The 22,868-nt window shown below is 48.7% G+C and overlaps 1 protein-coding gene across 10 annotated transcripts in view; it reads left to right on the forward strand.

Annotated features, from left to right (window-relative positions):
* The window catches only part of TMCC1 (transmembrane and coiled-coil domain family 1), a 125,937-nt gene extending 109,586 nt beyond the window's left edge, over window positions 1-16,351 (forward strand). For 9 of the 10 annotated variants that reach the window (XM_075158525.1, XM_075158521.1, XM_075158523.1 and 6 more), the window contains 3 exons: window positions 1,508-2,442; window positions 9,345-9,480; window positions 12,097-16,351. In XM_075158525.1, coding sequence (XP_075014626.1) covers window positions 1,508-2,442; window positions 9,345-9,480; window positions 12,097-12,411 — 1,386 coding nt within the window. In that variant the 3' untranslated portion in view covers window positions 12,412-16,351. Of the gene's footprint in view, window positions 1-493; window positions 567-1,507; window positions 2,443-9,344; window positions 9,481-12,096 lie in introns of those variants that run through there. The other variant, XM_075158526.1, reaches the window with a different exon arrangement.
* Window positions 16,352-22,868: the final 6,517 nt, after the last annotated feature.

Genomic DNA, 22,868 nt, shown 5'->3' on the forward strand with positions numbered 1-22,868 from the left:
CTGTTCTGGTTTATTTTCTGTCACAGGTGTAGGAAGACAACCTGAGGAGATACGCTGAAATCGGGGGGGAAGAGAAGGTCTCTACAAAGCACCGGGGGCCTCCCCTCGCGGCAGGCCAGGCTGAGGGCCGCCGGGCCCTGCCTGCCCCCAGCCCGCCTTCCCCGCGCCCAGCCGCCCCTCTGCGGCGCTGGGCCGCTCCCGGGTGCCTGCGGCCGCCTGTTACTCTCCGACGCGCTGTCGGACGCGGCCCGCCGTCGGCGTTCGCCCGGCCGGGCCGGCGGGAGCTCGGGGCCGCCCCGGGGGCCGGCGGGGCGGGGGACGGGCTGCCGCCCGGTGGGCGCCTGGCCCCGCCGGCGAAAGGCCTCCCTCCCGGAACGGGGCGCCCTTCGTGGGGCCGGGGGCGCGGGGCCGCTCTGCCCCGAGGCGGCCCCGCGGCCCGGCCCACTGCGCCTTTAAGGGGCGGGCCGGGCGGGGCCGGGCCCAGGTGGGGCGCGGCGGCGGAGCCATGCGGGCGCCCGGCGGGAGCCATGCACTGGGAGCGGGCGCCGCTGCTCCGCCGGGCCAAGGTACCGCGGGGCGGGCCGGCGGGGTGGCCCCGCGCTGGCGAGGGCGCGCCGCGGGCTCTGCTCGGCCCGAGCAGCCACCGGTGCCGGCACCGAGGCCGGGACCGAGCGGGCGGGGCCCGCGGCGGCTCGGCCCTTGCTGACCCGGGCGTTAAAAGCGCGCCTGGCCCGAGGAAGGGGAGCGTCGCGGGGCAGCTGAGCTGCCCGGCCCTGCCTTCTTCCAGCCGAGGGAAAAACGTCGGCCTGCGCTTTGGTTACTTCGTGTGGTTCGTTTGCGCCGAAATAGCGTTTAACTTCTTTTTGGCTAAAAATGGGGTTTGTCCTTTGAAACTTGCTGTCTGTTTTCCTTCCACTTGGAGGCACCTGCTCGCAGGGTTTATCGCTTACAGCAGGCGCTGCAGGCCTGACAGCGGGGGGCAGAGCATGCGTTCAGAGGGCTGAAGGGCTCTGTATTTCTGTTTTAACAACTGACCTTAGCAGATCTTTGCTGGTAAGATTCATTATTGCTTGTTTTCATACAAACAGATGAAGCACTGGGAACAACTTGGGTTTGCTGTATACTTGGTCTATATGGCTTTGCCCTTTCACGGTTACCTTCTCTGTGCTTTTACTCGCCAGCTGATAGAGCTACTGGCCTTATACCAAAACTTCAGAGAACTCCGCCTGCCAAACTTGGGTGCCCTGTCTTGCTTTGTGCTTTTTTGGTTGTTTGAGGCCATTAAGTTGGCTTACGTACGAGGGGGTTTGCTTTTTTCTCAGCTTTTACTAGATGTCCGTAAAGCACATGAAGCTCAATTGATTGATACCGTGCCCTGGCCAGCTGAAAAAAGTTGCATTTTTGCAGAATTACATCCACTTGTCAAGTTGGTTTGCGCAAGGAAGGAAAGGTTTCATATTAGTGAAGCTGGTGATGAGCACTTATATTTCTCTCTCTCCTTGCCTAGATCGAGCGATTGGAAGTCAGCAGCTTAGCGCAGACCTCCAGTGCAGTGGCCTCGAGCACTGATGGCAGCATCAATGCAGACTCTGTTGATGGGACCCCAGATCCTCAGCGTACAAAAGTGGCTATCACACACCTGCAACAGAAGATACTGAAGTTGACTGAGCAGATCAAAATCGAACAAACAGCCCGTGATGACAATGTGGCAGAGTACCTGAAACTGGCCAACAATGCAGATAAGCAGCAGAGTGCCCGCATTAAGCAAGTGTTTGAGAAGAAAAATCAAAAGTCAGCCCAGACCATCTTGCAGCTGCAAAAGAAACTAGAACATTACCATCGAAAGCTGCGAGAGATTGAACAGAATGGGATCCCTCGGCAGCCGAAGGATGTCTTCAGGGATATGCATCAGGGTTTGAAAGATGTTGGAGCAAAAGTCACTGGCTTCAGTGAGGGAGTAGTAGATAGTGTAAAAGGTGGGCTTTCCAGTTTCTCCCAAGCCACGCATTCAGCAGCAGGAGCTGTGGTTTCCAAACCCCGGGAGATTGCCTCCCTCATAAGGAACAAGTTTGGGAGTGCAGACAATATTGCTAATCTGAAAGACTCCTTAGAAGAAGGCCAGGAAGATGGGACAGGAGGCAAGGCTCTAGGTGTTATTCAGAACTTTCAGTCGAGCCCAAAATATGGCAGTGAAGAGGATTGCTCCAGTGCCACGTCGGGCTCAGTGGGAGCCAACAGCACAACAGGGGGCCCAGTGGGAGCTTCTAGCTCCAAAACAAACACTCTGGATATGCAGAGCTCAGGGTTTGATGCAATACTGCATGAGATTCAAGAAATTCGAGAGACACAGGCAAGACTGGAAGAGTCATTTGAGGACCTTAAGGTTCGCTATCAGAGGGATTACTCACTAATAATGCAGACTCTGCAGGAGGAGCGGTACAGGTATGTACTTTTGTACTTTGTTTCAGAATTAAATACTGTGAGTTGCAGAGCACCAGTCCTGGATAGTACTACTCAGCAGGCTGTTCCCAGCAGCCTGTGAAGTTCTGCAGTCTTCTCAGATTCTGCCCTCCCAGCTTTGTCTTTTGTAAATATTGTTATCTTGCTGCTCATGTCCCTTTCTGTTCAAGAAAGAAATAGCGAGCAAAAAGGTTATTTCATAGTGCCTTCAAGATAAAAAGTCAAGTGAAAGAGGTTTAGAAAGGTGTCCCAAAAGACTGGGAGTACATTGATGCAGTTACTATTATCCAGACAGTGCTTTTGCACTGCAAAAATCCTGCGAAGGAACCTACATGTGGACAGTATCCTGACCCTGCCTCCTCCAACACTCAGATCCATATCTACCAGAGAAAGAAATACCCAGCTTTCTTAGGGCTCTCCAAAAAGACATGATCTTGCCTGTGTGCCAAAACTAGGATATCCCCTTCCCTTCGGCGCTCAGCCCCAGAGTGGTAGGGTTCAATGAAATGAAGTTAAATTAAATGTCAGATATTGGTAGTGCTCTTGTCATGGAGGTCACGTGGCTCTGGAAGTGGGTAACGCATGTTTCCGTCGGCCTTCCCCTCTCTGGAGGGAATGGAAAGGCGGAGGAGTTGCTGCAGTACCGCCAGTCCCTTACCAGGTCACAGTGGAGAGGTAACGGTGGCTTCAGGGAGGCAGCCTGACCGTATGGTACATCAGCCAGCTCTTTCCACCACCCTGAGGCTACTCCCCACCGAGGAAAGCAACCCACGGAGAGGTGCTGAGGGAGCGCTTTCCCTTCCCCTTCCTTGCTGGGGGGGAGAGGGCTCTCTGCAGGCTGTCCGTGCTGTCCAACAGAACGTTTTGCATCCTCCCCCTCACATGCTGGGAGCAAGGGCTCGTCCCCAGGCTCTGGAGGGAAGAGTCACCAGTTGTCCTTCTGCAGCCGTTCAGGACACTCTAGCCTAAATCAAAGGGATCCGTAAACTGTGCTTTTTAAACTTTAAATAACAAATGCAAGGGGCCCAAGTCCTCCTTCTGATGGAGCACAGCAGGCTTTTGTAATGAGGTTGCTTATGGCCTTCGTCACTTTCGCGAGGCTGTGAAGCTCAGCAGAATTGCTGGGTGCGCGGACAGGCTTTCTGAAGTACTGTGTGCCACTTGCTGCATTGGTTTGCACAGTACGACATGGAGTTGCCCTACAGCTCTTTAGACATGCTGGTGCCAGATCATTGGAAAAACATTTGAAAAGGCTCAGCCTGCTAGGATCCTGTAGAGACAGCAAGCTTTCTGTGTGCTTTGCAAAGCTTGGATAGACAAAGCCAGACCAACACCACTTTCTAATCCCGCTTTGCAACAATCAGCGATTTGACTGAAACCGGTGCCCAGCACAGCAACTTTGGTTCCTAGTGCCTCATTGTCATGAAGTCGCATAATGAAGCGATGTGGAGTTTGATCTTCCGCTCCCCAGCAGAGAGGGATCCTGTTGTCTGTTGCTGTGTAGGTTGTTTCATACAGCACATACAGCAGCAGCCATCCATGGTGGAATGCTATATGCAAGCAGGGTACAGCTGAAGGAGCAGCCTGAAAGTGTGACAGAAGACCTTGGGGACTGATGTGTGTTGTCAGCTAAACTGGCTGGTTATTCCCTGAAACCATTTAGCAAGGTTCACATAGGTCCTCGTACTAGTGCAGTATGAAGTCTCATCTGTCATGTGCCGTTAACCTTTAGTGAGTGCTCCCCTGAGGTGAGCCAGAACCTAACCACTAACCAAGGCAGCCTGGAGTAAAAAGCTTCCGGGAGAATCTGTATTTGGCTTATAAATGCTTAAAAAGATAGTAATTTAGACCTGCCGTTTGGAATGTTGATGCAAATTGATTAAAGGTGTGACCTTTAAAGAGGAACAGTTAAACCACACTAAGTGCCCTTGCCTCTGCAGTCTTTCAGAGGTAGGCAGGTATCTGCAGGATACGCAAGGAGCTCATGGGCGAATCGCAGCGAGATTAATACCTTATTGTACAAATCTAGATTCTTGTTTGATAGCTTCTGTATTTTAAAACATTATGAAGATAAAAGCCAGCATCGCCCTGAGAACTGAAGGGTATGTGATGTGTCTGAGGGCAGAGAGGATGCTGCTGCCTTGGTGGAGAGGGCTTGCACCTGTCCCTCCGACTAGGAACCCCTCTTGTTCCTCAGCTCTCTTCAGAAAAAATGAAAAGATGGGAATGGAGGTTGTGGTTTGAAGCTGGGAGTCTAGGGATTCAAATTAATCGTAACTGGCTTTAAAAGCTATAAATACCTCATAACTCTGCTCTATTTCTGGGAAGCTTTCAAAAACATGCACTGAGTTCAGTTAGAGCTTAAAAAAAGAAGTATTTTGGAGAAGCCTTTGCTCGTAGGGCAACACTGAGTATTTGTATTGTACCTGGAAGCTGGAACAAAGCATGTGCCATGACATTTTCTCACCCGGTCTTGGTCCATTTCCTCTTTCTTAGACGTTCTACTTTTTTGCAAATTCTGACCTTTTTTCCTTGCGTGTTCGTGCAGTTTCTGTTTATCAGCCATGGCTTGCCTCGCAGGCTTTCCGTGACCTCCTCAATCTCCTCCCTCCCTCTCCCTACTTCCAGATCTTGCCTATCAATCTGTGTAGCTGCCAGTTTGCGAACTGGCTCCGGGGCAGGGACTTGCTGGTGCAGTCGCTCCAGTTCTCCTGCCCTGGTGCTGCAGGGTGCCCGGGCTGGCCTGGCGGCACCTCAGCAAGGCCGGGGCGGGCTGTGCTGCCCTGCCCGCCTGCTGGCAGCATGTGCCGGCCCAGAGCACCGCTCCGCTGGGGCTGAGTCATGGAGGAAGGAAGACTCTGGCGGCGCCTTGGCCGTCATTGTGTTTCTTCTGCACCAGGAGCGGGCGCTGAAATAGCCTGTTGCTTATCTCATCGGTTGGAAGGTGGCGGTTGTTTACTGATAGGAGCAGGGACTTTCTGTGCTGTTGAGACTGAAGTAAAGTTCCTCCTGAGTATTTTCATCTTGCATGTCCCTTTAGGAACCTGTTTGTACGCAGTGAAGTCATGAGCTCACATATTTGGAGTGTGGCCAGTCCGAGGGTTTGAGTTTCTTCCCAAGCCTGGCATCCTTGGAAAGGGCATTTAGGTCTCCCATGCTCCTGTCAGGAGAAATCCGTCAGCCAAAATGCTAGACGGTTGTGCTTTCATTTATTTGATTTTTGCTGTAGTCTAATTGTTGGACTTCAGTCTGTTCTCATGATTTATTTTAAAATAGATTAAATGTACTAAACCTTTGAGGTCTAGAAGGGTTGAACAGGCCTTTCTGGAGTGTGTCCGCGCAGCAAAGGTAGCGTGTTGGGTCAGGCAGATCCTCACCCAGCCATGAAAGCACTGAAACATCCCTGCAAAGCTGTCGTCTTCCACCGGGGAGGTTCAGAGCTGGAAGCACAGCATAGTGCGGGCTCCGAGAGCAGCTTGTGCTCCCTCCGAGAACAAGCGGTGTCCCTTGTGTATAGTCTAGATAGAAGACTTGGAGTATATTGCAAATAGATACTGCTTTTAGCTATTACTCTGCTATTGAAAGCAGTGTGTTTGGTAGCATAAAAATAAACATCAGATGAGATTTTGTATGACATAGCTATAAAAAAAAAAGGTCCATCTTGAGAGATGCTTGAAGAGAGGTATTAAACTCCGTTCACAGAGTACTGTGAAGATCTTTTAGCATCAGTTTGGCCAGAGTTTCTTTACTTGCCAGAGCACTTACTGAGTACACATGAAATGTCTTTATCATGATGTCTCTCCCTTACATATGCTGTATTAACCGTGTATTTTGCAGCTATTACTTTAAAATGCCTTAAAGCTCTTTAAAAAATGAGATGGTCATAATTGTGTTTCTTAGCCTTTTTCAGATTGGTTCCCTGATTCCTGAACAGTGAGCCTCAGAAAATATGTGGAAATCTGGCATGGCTTTTTTAAATGAAGTGTTCCCATATCCCATACTTCAGCTGAGCACCCCAGCAGTATACTGGGTGTCTTCCATATGAACATCTCTGATGATGAGATACTTGTGGCAGTTGGCACTGATCTGTTATACAGAAAAGTTTCTGTGCGGGAGCCTGTTAATCTAGAGGCTAGTAATTTTAAGGGGAAATTTCACATTTTAGCTAGTGAAAAAATAATTCTTGGACTCTAATGAGGCATTTTCCATACCTGAAATAAAGTGGGATTTGATCATTCAAGGTATTGCAGTGTTCACAGACAAGTTTAGAGTCTGTTGCATAGGCACTGGCACTCATATATTAAGAGAGGGAAGTATGCATATAATCTTAACCCTCTTGACAGGTGTCCTATCCCTTTTATTTTTGCAATACCTCTGAGTTAAATGTGAACCATCCTTCAGTAGGAAAACCCTGGCTTTGGGCCCTGTAAGTCACACGAACCCCTCTTAACTTTTCAAATTTGAACACCAATAGAAAACAGCAGGAAAAAAAAAATCATTTTCTAAATTGTAGATAACGGGACAAGGAGTGAAAAGAAGATGAATGGAGGAAGTGTAATTTCAAAAATAAGTCTGGGTAGGTGTTTTTTTTGTTGTGGTTTTTTTTTTTTTTTTTTAAATAACCCAATTCCAGCAGTTGTCTAACATGCCAGTTTCTGAAAGTGCAGATGATTCTTGGGTGCAAACTGCAAAAGCTCTGGGGTCGAGCAGGAAAATGAAGTGTGGTTCAGGAACAAGCCGGTAGTCCTGCAGTCAGGGCAGGGAGGATTGGAGCCAACCCTTTTGCTAATCATGTTGTGCTTAAACTCTTAACTATACGGATTTGCAGGGTTTCCTTATGTTTCCTGTAGATTGAGGTCGTTTTGAAGTTATTAAAATACAATTGTTTCTTGTTAAAGAACAGGATTTAAGCTGCCTGGCAACAGCTGTTTTATGAAGGGCATTTATGTGGGAGGAGGTTAAAAGACATAATCATGATATTTTCAGAAATTCTTAAGTCGCTTTTTGTGTCATAAACCCACTGGAGAATTTTGTAATATATTAACAAACTGAATATTTTCAAGTAATTTATGCTGCCTTTGGGACTTATGCTGCCATAAATTGTGATTTAGTTTGTTTTTTAGTTGTGATTTCTTGGTTGTTGGCAAGTTGGGTTTTTTTTAAGTTGGGTGGGAACAAACAGCAATATTAATTATCTGGGCTCCTTTTTCATTAGCCAGTCTTCACATGGCTTTTCTCTTATTCGCAGCTTGTCGTTCTTGGGAAACCAGTTCTCTTGTGTGTCCTGTCTTGGTTGCACAGCTATTGTGGCACCTTTCTGGGCTGAGCCATGTCAGCTGGTGGTTGTCTTCGTCTCACTACCGGTTGACCACATGTGTTTCATTATTGGAAATTGTCATGCTATGTCTGACTCCTTCTTAGTTTAAAGCAATATTGCACTGGGAATGTGAATGAAAATTCTTTTCAGACTTTTCAATTAAAAGCAAAACCCCAAGACTATTTTTAAAGGCTAGCTTGTGCCTACAGATTCTGAATATTTAGCTTGTAAAGCACCAAACATCTTGAGGGAAAAAAACCAGAAGTGGGATTTTTGTCTTAGTTTCAGAACTTCTAATTAAATTCTTCATTCTAGATAAATGTTGTTTATTCATTTTGTGTGTGTGTGTGTGTGTATAAATTAAATTCAGATGGAGTCAGAGGGGAACTGAAATTAAAACAAGGAATTATCTCTGTGTTGAATTCCTTAGAAATTTCTCAGTTACTGTTATCAAGGGTCAGATGATAAGAGCTATACGGTAAGCTTTTCCATGCTCTTATGATGAGAAGACAGCCAATGGAAAAACCCCAGCGGCCACAATAGCTGTGCCTGTACCTTAGTTACCATCAGAGCTGTCGCTCATAATGAACAAAGAATGAGAAACTGGCGGGAAGCGTGGTGGGAGAGGATGGGATGGATGGTGCCCAACTCGCCACTCCTGACCCTTGAGCTGTGGCCTACCTCTCTGTGTACATTTACCTTTTGGAAGTAATTCAAACACTTGCCTGATTTTTAAAGGGTATTGAAGCATGAGTTGCTTGTAAATTTGGACTTGAAATTCCAAAAATGAAGTGCTACGTACAAATGCAAAGTATTCCTAGTATATTTTGAAAGTGCTAAAATAACATTATGGCGCTATCATTGCAGTCAGTTTAGAACTCCCTCAATGGGAAACAAAACTGTATTTCTCAGAATTGTTGTAACTCAGTTTTTGGGCAGCCCTCTTTCTCAGGACTGCTCCCAGTCCATTCACCAATAGCAAACTGAAAAATAAGCCTGCAGGTTAATGATTCATGTGTCCTCCTTATAAATAATATGATGGTCTTTGCTAGTTAAGCTGAATCATTCATGAGAGAGAAGGAAAAAGTAAGTCGAAGATACCCATGTGACTTCACATGTAAAGATCAGACAGGACCATAATGTTCTCTGAGGCGTCGGTCACGTTTAATTTCTGTGTCATTTTTATGCCTGTTCTGAATGTAGGTGGAAATGCTTAGGAACTTATGGTATTAGAAGGGAACTGTTTGGTTTACACAAAAGTTTGGGGAATAACTTACCCTATTCTAATTCTGTCCTTGATTTCTTGCATCACTTGACAGTTGTCATTTAACAGCTCTGTGTGTTTTTCCCCAGGACAGAAACAGGATTAACATACCGTACCCGGTAGAAAGGATTTCCTTAATTCCCAGTGAGAGGTCTTACATTGTAAGGCCTGCTTCTGTAATGACTGAGGTAGCTGCACTAGTTTTCAGTAAAAAGTCTATGATGTTCATTGCTCGATTGTTACTTGTATAATTTTGCCATCCTCTTCTCATTAAAGCTACTGTACCATGTATATCATTTCTAGATGTGAAAGACTCGAAGAGCAGCTAAATGACCTGACTGAGCTCCACCAGAATGAGATCCTCAATTTAAAACAGGAGCTGGCCAGCATGGAGGAGAAAATTGCCTATCAGTCTTATGAGCGAGCCCGGGACATCCAGGTGGGTGACAGAAACAAGGACACTCAAGTCCTGTCTTCCACCTGCTCTTTCTGTAACTCATTCACTTTTGAAATACTTCCGTGATTCAATATTTGGTTTTAACCCTTGCAGCTTTATTGCTAAGCTGCATATTGACGAGTTATGAAAGGGCCTTTATTCCATCTCTGACCCTCAGGTATCTCTCCGAGTAACTGCTTTAGTAAAGCAGGGCTGTGCCCATGCACCAGCAGGCGGCTTCATCTGCAGAGGGAGCCTGCCACTTGGTCCGGAGCAGTTTCTGAGTAAGTTGTAGCAAAGTGGAAGCCTGCATCCACTTTTTGTACAGGGTTTTGTAGGGTATTAGAAACTAATGAGTCATGACCGGAACACTTTTTTTACAGTAACGTTCCCAGTAAACTCACCCTAGGATGTGTTTCTGTGCCACTAAATTTAGAGCAATGATCACATACACAAAGCCATTTTTCCTCAGACGTATCCGCTGCATTGAGTCAGGAAACAATTCTTTCTGTTGGTTTTGCCCCAATAAGGAGGTATTTTTAAAAGAGAAGTTTCTTTCAGTATGTAAAAAAACAAATCTATGGAAACAGAGTTGGAGGGCCTTCCACAGAGCAAAAGACCTGTGAAATGATCTAAGCAGCCGCTAAGCCGTATAAAGAAAGGCCTATTCAGAAACAGATCTATCGTCCATTTTAAATACTTGTGCTAGTTTTAGCAGGCATCTCAGTTTTGATCGCTGATGTGAGATATTTATAGCGTAAGCAGAGAATTGCAGGTCAAAGTTCTCCCTCTTTCCTACGCCCAAGGAGCTTCAGCCAGGTGATCTCCTCTGGAGGCAGAGCAGGCTGTGCTTTAGGCACACTTGTAGATCCAGCTGCAAGTCCAATTGAGTCTATGCCCTTTGAGGTTGCTTGCTGTTAAGGAGGCTGATCAGTTTTGCCCCGTACTTTTAGGGACCATAACTGAAGAGAAGCCTTCATGTGTCATGATGCAATGACAGAGAAATGTAACAGGTGACAAGGACCTTCAAGTTAAGGTTAAAATAAATCAGTGTCTGTGCACAGTGATGCCATGGCCTCCGACAGCGTAAACAGAAGGCTCTATCTTAGGGGAATGTTACAATATTCAGGTTTTGTTCTCCTCTTTAATTTAAGATGTCAGGAAGAAGTAAGGTTGAAAACTTAAATCGAAGTGGGGATTTCTCGAGCTTTTTTTAATCTTCATTTTATGATTCAGCGCTTTTAGTGTAAACTTGCAAATTGGGACAGAATATTCCTCAACATTGCTGGGGAAAAGGTAAGTTTTCTTGCATGAAAAACTAGTTAAGAGCATGGGCTGATGTTGCAGAACAGTGACAGAGCTCAATCTGTAGGCAAGGAGTCCTGGTTCCTATTTCGGTGATCAGTCTGAGAGAGACTGCTGCTTGCTGCAGACTTCTAGATGTTACCTGAAGTTGGCCTTTAGGTCTGAGGAAAGCAACTCTGAGGGAGGATTAATGGAAAAATTGTAACTTTGTATCTCCAAGAGCAGAAATGTCTTGTTGCATTGTCTTAAAAACCCTCCTCCTTATCCCTAGCCCACCCGCTGCATGTCAGCAGTGTTGTACTGCGGGTTGGGTTGGTCCACTTGAGGTTCAGCATGGTAGAAGGGTCTGAAAACAATCACCCCCAAGTCAACGGTGCTTTAGAGATGTTGTTTTGTGCAGGATAGTCTTCTCCTTCCATGTACTTTTGCCTCTTTCTAGAGGCTGCTTATCCTTCTCCTAGACATCTCCTTTCTCCAACCCTTGCAGTGTCACCTGGAGCTATGCGAAATGCCACAGCTTGCTGCAGTCTGGAGGAGGAGATCTTCCTCCTGTGACGTCAGCTGTGCAGTCCCAGCCCTGGTGCTCCTCAAACCTTTCCCTGAGCTCATTCAGCTCACTAAGGAAGCAGAATGAGGCCAAGCTTTGTTGGTTAGTTATTTTTGTTGACTTAGTTCTCTGCCAGGTCGACCAGAGAATTGAATGGGCTCACAGAGAGTCGGATAAACACAAGCCACTGCAAGGAAAGTGATGGAAATGGGAGGCTCTGGGAATGCGCATCCCAGAAGAGGAAGAGGAGGAGGAGGAGTGCTGGCTGGATACAGCACCTTTGTCCCCTCTTGAAACCAAAGCTGAAGTGAGGAGCTCACTGGGTAGCTGCCCCCCCTTCTTGGACAAAGGCTGGCTGATTCTGAAGGCTGTCAGCATCCTCCTCCCTCCACCACGTGCAGGGACAGGCAGCTGACAGTGCAAAGTGGCAGCTGAAGTGTGTGTTTTAGCAAAGCCTGACTTCCCCCCAGCCTGTCATCTCTGCTGAGCCTCTCTGGTGTAAATGAGATGACGTGGTGTGTTATAGACGGCAGGACCTAGTTAACAAGGGGCTCCTCACCCTCAATCACATGAAATGGCACAGCTTCCTCCACTCCCGCTGCAGGGTATGAAATTAGTGTAGTGACTCATGTCCTGCAGGAGGTGCGTAAGGCATGAGGAGGGTGGCCCTGGTCTGGCGTAGTCAGTAAGGTAAGAGCCGTGGGCTGTCCACCGCTGGGGTGGCCTTGTGGGGTGCTGGCAACCCAGCGGTGTGTTCTTGCCGACAGGAGGCACTGGAAGCATGTCAGACCCGCATCTTCAAGATGGAGCTGCAGCAGCAGCAGCAGCAAGTGGTGCAGCTGGAGGGGCTGGAGAACGCCACGGCCAGGAACCTGCTGGGGAAGTTCATCAACATCCTCCTGGCTGTCATGGCTGTCCTCCTCGTCTTCGTCTCCACTGTGGCCAACTGCGTCGTGCCCCTCATGAAGACTCGCAATAGGACGTTCAGCACTTTATTTATAGTGGTTTTCATTGCCTTTTTGTGGAAGCACTGGGACGCCATCACCGGCTACTTGGAACGGTTCTTGTCTCCCCCCAGATGATGGTGGCAGGAACTGGCTGCGTCGCCCTCCTCCCGGCGCTCTCAGTGAGCAAGCGTGGCAAAGATTAGTCAGCAACTACTCCGCTGAAGTTTTAAAGTGTCCGAGTGAATTTGTTTACATTTAGAAAAACGTTTTTTCTCTGCAAGATGCATTGCAATAGTATTTTTTAGATTTTATTCAAGAACTCTTTTTGGCGAGAATCCTGGATAATTTTTATGTAGCATGGTTCTCTTTGGATGCAAATCTTAAGATTCTTTAAAGTGTACAAAAGAAATAAATAAACTACAGAAATTTGGAGCATACCAATGGGCAATTTAAATTGTGGCTTGAACTACTGTACTAAACCTGTCAGGAAGAAGAGAATGTGGTTAGCTTAAGATGAGCAAAGCTAAATCTAGTGCACAGCCTTGAATGATGGTACCACAGCAAACCTGTAACACTAAACTTTTACTGTGAAGTCTGCTCACATTCCATGTCCAAATGTATGCGTTCAGAGTGGTTTCTTTCCTTAACAAGAGAAAAACAACAATGTGTGGATCTCTTTCCCAACTCAGCGTCTGGGTTCATCACTTGTGCTAACCTGACTTACAATAACTTTCTATAAGGCTGGCTAACTTTGCTAAGCATATGAAGTGGAAGCCTCATGCCATACACAGTAACTGCACAGTCGTGCTACAGTATTTTGAAGTAGTCCTTGAAATACTTATCTTTAAGCAGAAGCCCTTGGTCGCACTTTTAAGGTTTTTTTTATATATGTATATTCACAGATTTAAAAAAAATCCAAACAGCATACTTGAAGAGTGTAATACTCAAACTCTCAGTGCTTCCTTATTGTTTCTAATAGGACTTTTTATTATAATTATTATTATTATTATTGGGTTTTTTTTTTTAAGGGGTTGGGAGGGTCATTACGTTTTTTTTTCCTTTTAAATAAAGAAGTGATGTTTTTAAATGAAGAAATGCGTGAATAATTGTGAGCCGTCTTGTCCTGAAACAGTTTTGAGGAGGGCAGAGAGTAGTTTCTAGTGCCAGCCTGTCTGGAGTGCAGCGCTATTCATATGCCGTTTATCTGTCCTCCTGAGCATACAGATGCAGCATCATGAAAAACATCTATCTTCTCCACACATTTTTGTCATGCAGGGGTTTTTTTTCTTTCTCCAGATGTGAAGGACAGTATGTTTATATTTCTCATTTTCATGTCATCTCTCATTCCTGGCTTCAGGGTAAGAGTAAGAAATTAATCTTCATCCCTTCCTAGGGAAAAGACAGGTTCTTTTAAGGAAAGAAATAGTGAATCAACAGTCTACTTAAAAGAATGGTTGTCTCAGAAATATATCTGATTTAATTTTTAAAACCCTAAAAAGTGAAACCAAAGTTTTCCTCCTGTCAGGCTCTGGTAAGATCATTTGTGTGTCCGTGTAGAGATCTTCTTTGTACACTGTATGTGTGTGGTGTGCCATAGAGAGCATCCTCTTTTTCAGCTGTGGGGGCAAGTACTTGCTGTAGAAACCTTTTCGAAGCTCTAAAGGAAACGTCAGCTTCAAATGTAACTCTCAAGTCCTAGCAACATGCTGTTGCTGGTGACCTGTTGGTACTGGCAGGCAGGCTTCATGTCCAAGGAACCTGCGTTCACTCTATGCTGTTTTTTTAGCTGGTGTCCCTTTCACTGTAACAAAGCCAAGATTCCACTTCCTTCTCCATGAAATCCAAAAAGACTCCAGGATTCTCTTTCAAAACCATTTATGGTGTTTAGTTAGGTCTTACTCTTTTCCTTCCTTCCAGGCTTAAGTTCTCTCTAGGAACCAAATGTTGCCCAAGTGACTTAAACCAGTTGAAATCATACATATATATATATATGAAACATACACATCATATATATATGTATATACACAGAAGCCTAGGACTTTACGCTGTGATGCAAATTCTGGGTTCTGAGAAATTCCCTCAAACTAGTTAACAGACTTGAGGGTCTTCTGATTGCCAGCGGAGGCAAGCCCTCTGGTGTCCAACCATCCTTCTTCCTTCAAAGATTCTATTTTTTTCCATAGTCACAGGAAACTCAGGTACCCCTCTCCCCAGGGATCCCAGCACACCTCTATCACCATGTGCACTGATCTGCTCCTGTCCTACTTAAAACAAATTGCCAGTTGCAACTGACTCAGGCCAAAAATAATCATGCTTTCCACAGAGTTGCAGACAGAGCAAAGATTGCATAAACATTCCCTCCCTAAACCATGCTTCCAGCTCCAGCAAAACTCTATTCTGTTTACCACCCTTCTCTGGCTGATTCAAATTACATAGGTAACCGTCGTCTTCCCATTACGTAGTTTTTGTCAGAAACAAAGGTGTGAATAACAGTAAGAACTGATTTGGCACATAATTGAAAAGCTTTCTTGCCTTTATTTCTGAAACCTGGCCTTCTGCACCTCTGTTTTTCTCAGTTTTGATCACACTAGAATTGCTCATGATAGGTTTTTATGTGGTCAAAGCAGGAAGGATTTGAAAGCCAATGGATCTGGACGCTCAGTGCCACTCGTCCATAGTATTTGAAGGAAGTGTTTGTCCCTCTTCTTTATATCCTAATTTCATTTAGTGTCTCAACTCTGTGTCATCCTCAGTAAGTACCATTTGCTAATTTGCCAGAAGGCACAGGCTTAATAGAAACTAATCACCTCAAAACTGTTTGGTGAAGGCCATGTACATATGGTTCTGGACAATGTCTGTCTGTCTCTCTCTCTCTCTCGACAGTTTCTTCCATTCCAGAAAGTTGTCTGCAGTAATGCCATATATGATGCTGCATCCACTTCTCATATCCTAACACAACTGCCATGTGTTTTGCCTTTTGCATTAGCAGAACGTTTTGGGGTTTTCCTCCCTCTTCAATTTGAAGGTCTATGATGATTTCTGGTAGCTTAACAATTATTATATTGTTGGAAATGTGATTCTAGCTTTAAAGCTTCCTTTCCTTGTAAGTGGTTGTGTTTGCTTTCATGATGAAGCTTTCTGGATGACACGTAGAAGACAGTTTCTGCCATGGATGGGAGTGTGTTTGTGAGTACTTTTATTAGCCTTCCTTGTGGATCTAAACTTTTTAGTGACCATCTCTGAGTTGCAGAATGTTTCCCAAAACATTTCATATTCAGAGTTGAAACGATTCTGAAATTGCTTAGATATGTTTAGCACATATTAACTTGGCCTATAAAAAGGGAAGAATATAATGGACTGTGTTAGTTCAAAAAGCAGCAGCTCTTCACTGAAATTCTATGGTTCAAATGAAGTTCATCTGTTTCCCCCATTTGCTTTCTCAATGTAAAGAAGAAAGAAAATCTTGATGCAAAAAAATTACCATTTTAAATTTTATAAAGTTCTCTTTTCTCTCAGCCTCATTAGTTTAGTTTAATGATACTGAGCATCTTCACACCAATTATTTCATTGGTTTATTCCAGTCCCATGAGTTCTTAGGGTCTGATCAGATTAAATGTTGAGTTCTGTACATGTTGCACTGGGACAGAAAAGCACTGTCTTTCAGCTTTGAAAATACGCATTTTTTTAATTAAAAAAGCAGCATTATAACAAAAGAAGCCAAGCTACAACGGGGTTCAAGATTGGGTAGTTTTGCCAGTTTTTAAGTGAATTCTGAATGTGGCTAAAGAGTTAAAAACCCTGTGTGTCTGTGTTGTGTATGCCGGGTGGTATAGTAGTAGGCAATTGACTTAGCTGTAAGTGTGTTTTAAAAGTGTAAAAAAAATAAACAGAAAAACTCACTTGCACGGGTTGAAAAGTACAGAAATGACACTTGTGAACGTAACACTGTAGTTTATAGATCTTAAGCTGCTAATTGTTGAGAGAGATTTACATTTGTCTTGTCTGATTGCCACAGATTTATCTGTGACACTTTTACTGTATATAAAAAACTTTAAATAAAGACCTCAGCTATTAACACTGGCCTAATTTGGATGTTTCCAAAGGGACAGGGCGGGGGGAGGGGGTGGTCAGGAAGAAAAAGAGGGGTGTGTTAAAAGTGTCCTGAGCCCTAAAAGCTTAAAATTTGACAAGTTCGTAGATCCGATCATCATTACTCATCCTATAACCACCTAACCACCTGGGCAGAGTGAGAACAAATTGGCTGCATTGTTTGGTCTGTATGGGCAGAGGAGGAGGAAGAGCACCACTGCATTCTTCCTCATCCGTTTCCTTCCAGTCCACCTGGAGTCTGGGACAGCCTCTCTGCAGGGTCACCGCCATTCCCGCAGATGCCTGAGCTGTTTATGTGGCTCACACATCGCGACATTTCTCTGCCCTCCCTACCTGGAGTGCTGTAAGCCTCAATTTGGAGGTGGATACAATTAGATGAGATGACTTGCCCAAGAGGTGTCTTTCCTTGAGGAAGTGGGAGTTGGTCCTGTGTTTTCCACCTCTGAGCAGGTCTGTAATCTGGACTGCCCCGGTTGAGAAGGGGTGGGGGCTGGCTCTTGCTTCTTTGGACTTTTTCCTCACTGGATTGCAGGATCACCTCTGCTGCGCTTCATATGCAAAGCAAGGTGCGATTCTAGCCTCACTTCTATTTCTCACAATGTGGATCTCATGGAAGAGCAGCCCGGGCCCCAGCTCAGGTTTGACAAGGAAGAATTCAGCTGGTAGGGCAGCATTCACTAACTGAAAGCCCACTTCCTCTTCCTCTGAGGAGAGGCCAGAGCCTATATGGTGTTGGTTGGGCCACCACTCTGAACATAAGTATTTTGTCTACCAAGTTTCATAGAAGAATTTCTGAATTCTTTAGTATTTGTACAAGCTGGAAGTGAGCAGATTCCTCACTGACATGGAGAAAATACTTATTCCTCTTGCTTTTTGGTCATGTGGGCTTGAGAACACAGAACCAAGAAGGGAATGGCAGCAACTTTTTTAAGGGGAAGGGACTGAGTCATTTTCTCTGTTTTCATGAAAAGATACAAGTGCTGTAAAACCAGCAACAGATCAAAAAGCAAAAGCAGCTATTGGCAGTGATTTTCTCCCCATGGTCTCCCCACAACCAAAATCCAAATTCCAGCAGATTACGGATGAAGCAAGTGCATGGGGCTGCCTTTGCTAGAGCTGTCTGGCTCAAGATAGGACATGGGTGCTGGTTGTGAAGTTCAACATTTCTGTGTTCTTTTTGGGCAGTCACCTGATAGGTGCTGGTTGGACTCAGTATGGTTGTTGAACGTGGCTGAGGACTAACAGGGGGGGCATGATGACTGAGGGTGAAAGCAGTGGCCGCCTACTCCCACGTCAACAGTTTTAATCCCATCATTTAGAGGATTAGGAGTCATTACTCAGCTTTTTGGTTAGTCTGTGGGAAGTGGTTTGATAGCTCCACCCAGGTTCTGGGGGACAAACAGGGATGTGGCAAGGGTATGGCTATGCTGGGTTGCCACAGCGGAGGCGAAGAATTGGCTGATCTTTCTCACTGGAGCAGTCATTCTCCCAGCTCAAATCGCAACAAGTTGATGTGTTGATAGTGGAAATTTGGGCAAACGGACAGCTTCCCTACCACAAGACATGTGTCTTCAAGTTGTTTCTTAACAAGCACTAAATCCATTTTCTCCTTTAAAAGACAGTGTTGGTTAGTGGTTTGTTGGCCTCAGTGGAGCCTCCCCCACTGACTGGAGTTCAGCAGAAACGGGAAGTGGGTTCTCTGCTGCCCAAGTTAGCATGAAATGGAACATCCCTGGGCAAACCGGCTCTGCTGAGTGGTTCACTCCTTAGCCAGATCGCCAGCCAGATCCCCTCTGAACTTAGGAAGAGTCACCACGTATGCATGCTCTGCCTTTGTACCAGCCTTGTGCCAGCCGTGGCCAAAAGGGGCAAAGTAGGGAAGGCTGACACAAAATAGGGACCACTGCCTGAGGAGAAAAGCGAGAACAGGATGGGAAGCTCTGGTATGCTTTCAGCTTCCCTCCCCGGTGCAGGTTTGCCTGTAGCCCTTCCTGTGCACAGCTGATAGTCAACTTGCCTTGCAATCAAGAGGTCCAAAGTTCAGAAGTTCCTCCACTACACATGCAAAAGCACCTAAATCCCGCAGGGGTTAGCTATCTGATATCTGCCATGACAACCTTGAGGACATCCCTGTCTCCAATTTCGTTGCTTGAAGAAAACTTTTGTGCCTAACACTAGCTGTAATACATAGGGAGTGGGTGGCCTAAGAAGTGACCCACGAGCCTGTCCGGCCAGCACAGAGAAGTGCGTAAGTGTGACGCCACGTTGCTACAACTACTCACTGGGCTCCTCGTTTCCAGCTGGTTCAGGCATTGCTGCTGCACCTGCGCATCACCCCCGTGTCTCTCCAGCCCCTTAATGTGAACACAAGCTCTGGGTCAAGACAACTCCCATTTATCCTTGGCCTTGCTGAAAATGTCATGCGAGGGGAGGCTGCTGGTACAGGTGAGCGGACTGAGGGGAAGGGAGCTCTTCAGTTTGCTCGGGGAAGGAACTGTGAACGAGGAAGCACAGCTCATCATCCTCCTCTCAGGCACACCCCGAGAGCTCAATGGGGTATTTGGGAAATGAACGTCCTGCTTACATGGGGGAGGGATCCTGAGGAGAGAACAGGGATCATATGAGGAGCAAGTCACGTTTCACTGGTGGAGCATTCCTTGGCGGAAAACATCTTCAGGGAAGTAACATCCCTGTGATCCTGCTGCTCTGTCTCATGCATCCTGAGGCAGTTACGGTGCTCAGCATGGGTATAACAGCAGACTGCTCAGGAACTTTGGCTATGTTCCTTCCAAAAACGTGTTTTTGAAAGATCTTTCGCTCATTTCAAGTCAACTCTGCTCCTGCATTGCTCACATCTGCATTTCCCTCCCTCTTTGGAAATAGCCTGTAAGGTAAGCATCAGCTGGCATCCGTCCCTTTCCCAGCTGGGAAATGCCGCTGGCTGCCGGGAGAGGCTGCCTGCCTGTGTGCAGCTGAGCCCCCGATGCCCTGAGGCTGAAAAGCCAGTCTGGAAGGTGGCTGGGCCCCAACACCCCAAAGCTGCGGGCGGGGGGCTGGCAGCACCGGTGGGGAGGCGAGCTCGAAGCCCGCTGATACATGCAGAAAAACAGATGACCCTTCTCAACTACGGGAGCCCCGTTTTCTCCCGGGAGGCCTGGGGCCTGGGCAGCCGGGACCGAGGCGGGGTGCAGGACGCCTGCCCGCGGCAGCGCGGCTGCCTCAGGGCCCCTCGCGGGCCTGACGCAGGGATGTGGTCTGAACCGCTCTCACCGAAATGCTCTTAATCACGGGGGATTAACTGAAGGACTTTAATGGTTCTCATCTAACAGACGATAATCTGAAGAGGGGCAAGACCTGCCCCAGCAAGAGCCCTCGCCGCCCTCCGCCCGCTCCCCCGCCGCGCTCCCGCCCCAGGCCCGAGGGCCCCGCCCGGTCTCTGCCGCCACCTGGCGGCGGTAGCCGGGACCGCGCGCCGCCCGCCCCGCCCGCGGTCTCTGGCGACACCTGGCGGCCGCGTGGCGCCGCAGCCCCGCAGCGCGGCGGGCCCTGCCCGCGGCCTCGGCCCGGGGCCGACCCCGGCCCGGCGCTGCCGCGCGGCCCCGCCGGGGCCTCTGGGCCGCGGGGTGTCGGCGGGCCGGCCCCGGCGGCCGCAGGGCCCTCAGCCTGGCGGCTTCCATCTCCTCCCGGGGGAAACGCGCCGGTGTCCCTCGCGGCCGCCCTCCTGCTTGGCACGGGAGGGGACGCTGAGGCACCGGGGACGTGCCGCAGCCCGGGCCCACACAGCGGGCTGGCGCCCGGCCAGGGGGGTGGCGGAGGCGCCCGGCCCCGGCGAGGCCTGGTCCCGCCAGCCCCGCTTTGAAGAGGGGATGCTCCAGTGCGAGGCCGTGCGGATGGAGGGAGAAGCCCCCGCTGAGGGGTTTCCTGCTCTGCCAGGCATGTGGCGTCCTGAAGCAGAGGGGCTGGGAGCCGCGGCCCGGATCCGGCCGTGGCGGGCCAGATTCTGCTCTGGGCCAAGGGAGCCGGGATGGGGGCGGCTGGCCTGGCTGGGGTGTGGGACAGGCCGGCGCCCCCAGAGCCCGGGCAGGCACTGACCGTCGCCAAGCAGAGCAGGCCGGAGCGGCCACCTGGGCAAGGGCCGAAGGAGGGCAGGACCCCCGGGGGCTTGTCTGTCCCACGGTGGCTGCACTGTTTGGCAGCTGCATCCTGGCACCCCATTGTGCCGCCGGGCTGCATCTGGCTGACCCGCGATGGGCGGATGCGCAGAGGGCATGGGAATGGCCACGAGGAGCAGCTCTGGGCGCTTGCACAGCCCAGCTCACCCCATGTGCAGGCAAAACCATGGCGTTCCCCAGCACAACCGTCTTTCTGGTTTGTCATTGCCGTTTCTCCCAGAGCAGCACTGGGGAGTGAGAGGTAACGTGGAGACTGTGACCCACGCAGTTACACAAACACCTTGCTGATGTTGCCATGGGCTCCGGAGCATCTCTGCCGCACAAACATTGCAGCCTCTCCTCTCTGTCGCTGGGCCACAGGCAACAACTGCATCGCACATCAAAGACCCTGAGCTGTTCCTGTTGTGCGGGACCCCTCTCTCCCATGGCTCGGCGTCACTGTAACTTAGTGGTTATTACTGCTTGAATCCACCCCTGTATCCAACATTGGCCCGGGTGAGGAATAGCCTCTCCCGGCTCAGGCTCGGCAGTCTCTCTCCGGAATCTGCACACACACTTGCCAGCACAGCATCCAGGCCTGCGCTCATTTCCGATGTCTGCACAGAAGGGGATCGTGCGGCCACGGGCCGTGGCTCTGCAACGTGTCGTTGCCCCATCCCAGGAGGGAGCTATTCCAAGGCATAATTGTTTATGGCACACGTTGATGGCTCTCAAACCAGCTTTCATGTAAGGCTGAATGCTCTGCTTCTGTTGTGTCAAGCATGGCTGGGTCTGTGATTACAGGGAAAATTAGTCATTTGTCTGATCTGGAGCTTTCCTGTCCTCTCCTCAAAGTGGGGCTGGAGTCTATGAAAATTTGGTGGCATGCTCTTCCCTGCTTCATCCACCATAGCTAGCGTGCCAGACAGACTCCGTTGGGCACACAGGTCTGACCCCTGCCACTGCCTCTCTTGCTCCTGTTTGCGGCGCAGTGTGCTTTTGCTGGCAGTCCTGGCCTTCAAGGCTTGGTGTCTCCTCTGGCTCCTGGACACCATGTTGTCCTGTTTGCTGACCTGCCCCAGCTGACCGAGGGTCCCCAAGGGCCTGCCTCAGCCCTGCCCTGGTGGGGCTGTGTCCAGCAGCAGAGCTCACACACAACGGCGCCTTTTCTCTGATGCAGGGTAGGCTCCTAATAGGGGAAAAAATCATGAGAGATTTGGAGGTTCTCTGGGGACAGGGCAGAGAGAGCACAGGAACAACAGCCCATTTCCTGACACCGGCCAGGGAACCAGGCACCTCCACAGAGGCAGTACTGCAGAGCAGTGGGGGCTGGAGGTGGTAGCCGGGCCAGCTCCGCGGGGAGATGGCCCACGGGGCATGCAGGCACATGGCAGTGCAGGCAGAGCTGGCAGGGACAAGCTGCCTGCTCCCCCTGGGGTGAGATAAGCCTGCAGAGGTTCAGCCTGAAGATGCTCTCTCCTGTTAGCAAAATGCCCATTGTCTTTCTGCCATGTCCCCCTCCCAAGTGCTGCTGACAGCTGGCACCTTTTGCCGAGTGCTAATAGTGCGGTTAATTACTGGGGACAGGGTGTGGACACAGCCAACACTGGGGAGGGCACAGTGTGCAGAGTGAGGGATGCCCATGGTGTGGGAACAGGGCATGGCTGTGAGCTGGTAAAAGCAGGGTGCTGACCAGGAAATATCTTTTAACTGCGCTGCTAAAAATCCTTTCCCCTCTCCCCATCAGCAAAAAGAAGTCTGGGGCACTTTTTTGTTTTGCTCTGGTGCATGGACAGTCGCAGGAGCTGCCCGTGGAGCCCCACACAGGAATTCACTGACTCAAAAAGTGAGTGAGCCGGAACGTCCCATCTGAGCCGCAAACGCCTCGAGTCCTTGTGTGGGGCCCTGTGAGGACAGCCCAGTCCCACAGCGTGTTGCCCGAAAGCCTGTGAGCAGAGGCTTGAGCCTGGGGCTGAGACTCGGTGGCTCTGGGGACAGTGGCTTGTGACAGGGCTCGCTGCTGGCATGGACGGCTTTCGCGAAGTGCCGTGGCAGTGAAGCCATTCCTGCCATGGGCGTTCACAGGGAGGCCTGGAGCCAGCTGCTGTGGAGCGCTGATGCGCAGAGGAGCATCTGCTTTTCCTCTCCCCTGCACTAGCTGATAAGCACAAAGTGTATGAAGAGGGAAGGGAAAGACGGGCTTGCCCAGTCTCCACGTCTGATATGGAAACACGGGCAAGGCATGGTTTGTAGGTTGAGATAATAGCTCTTGCTAGGCTAACCTAAACATGTTTTACACACAGACGTAGCAGTGAGCAGGAGTGATAACGG

The sequence above is a fragment of the Calonectris borealis genome, chromosome 10, assembly GCF_964195595.1.
Source record: "Calonectris borealis chromosome 10, bCalBor7.hap1.2, whole genome shotgun sequence".
Lineage (NCBI taxonomy): Eukaryota > Metazoa > Chordata > Aves > Procellariiformes > Procellariidae > Calonectris > Calonectris borealis.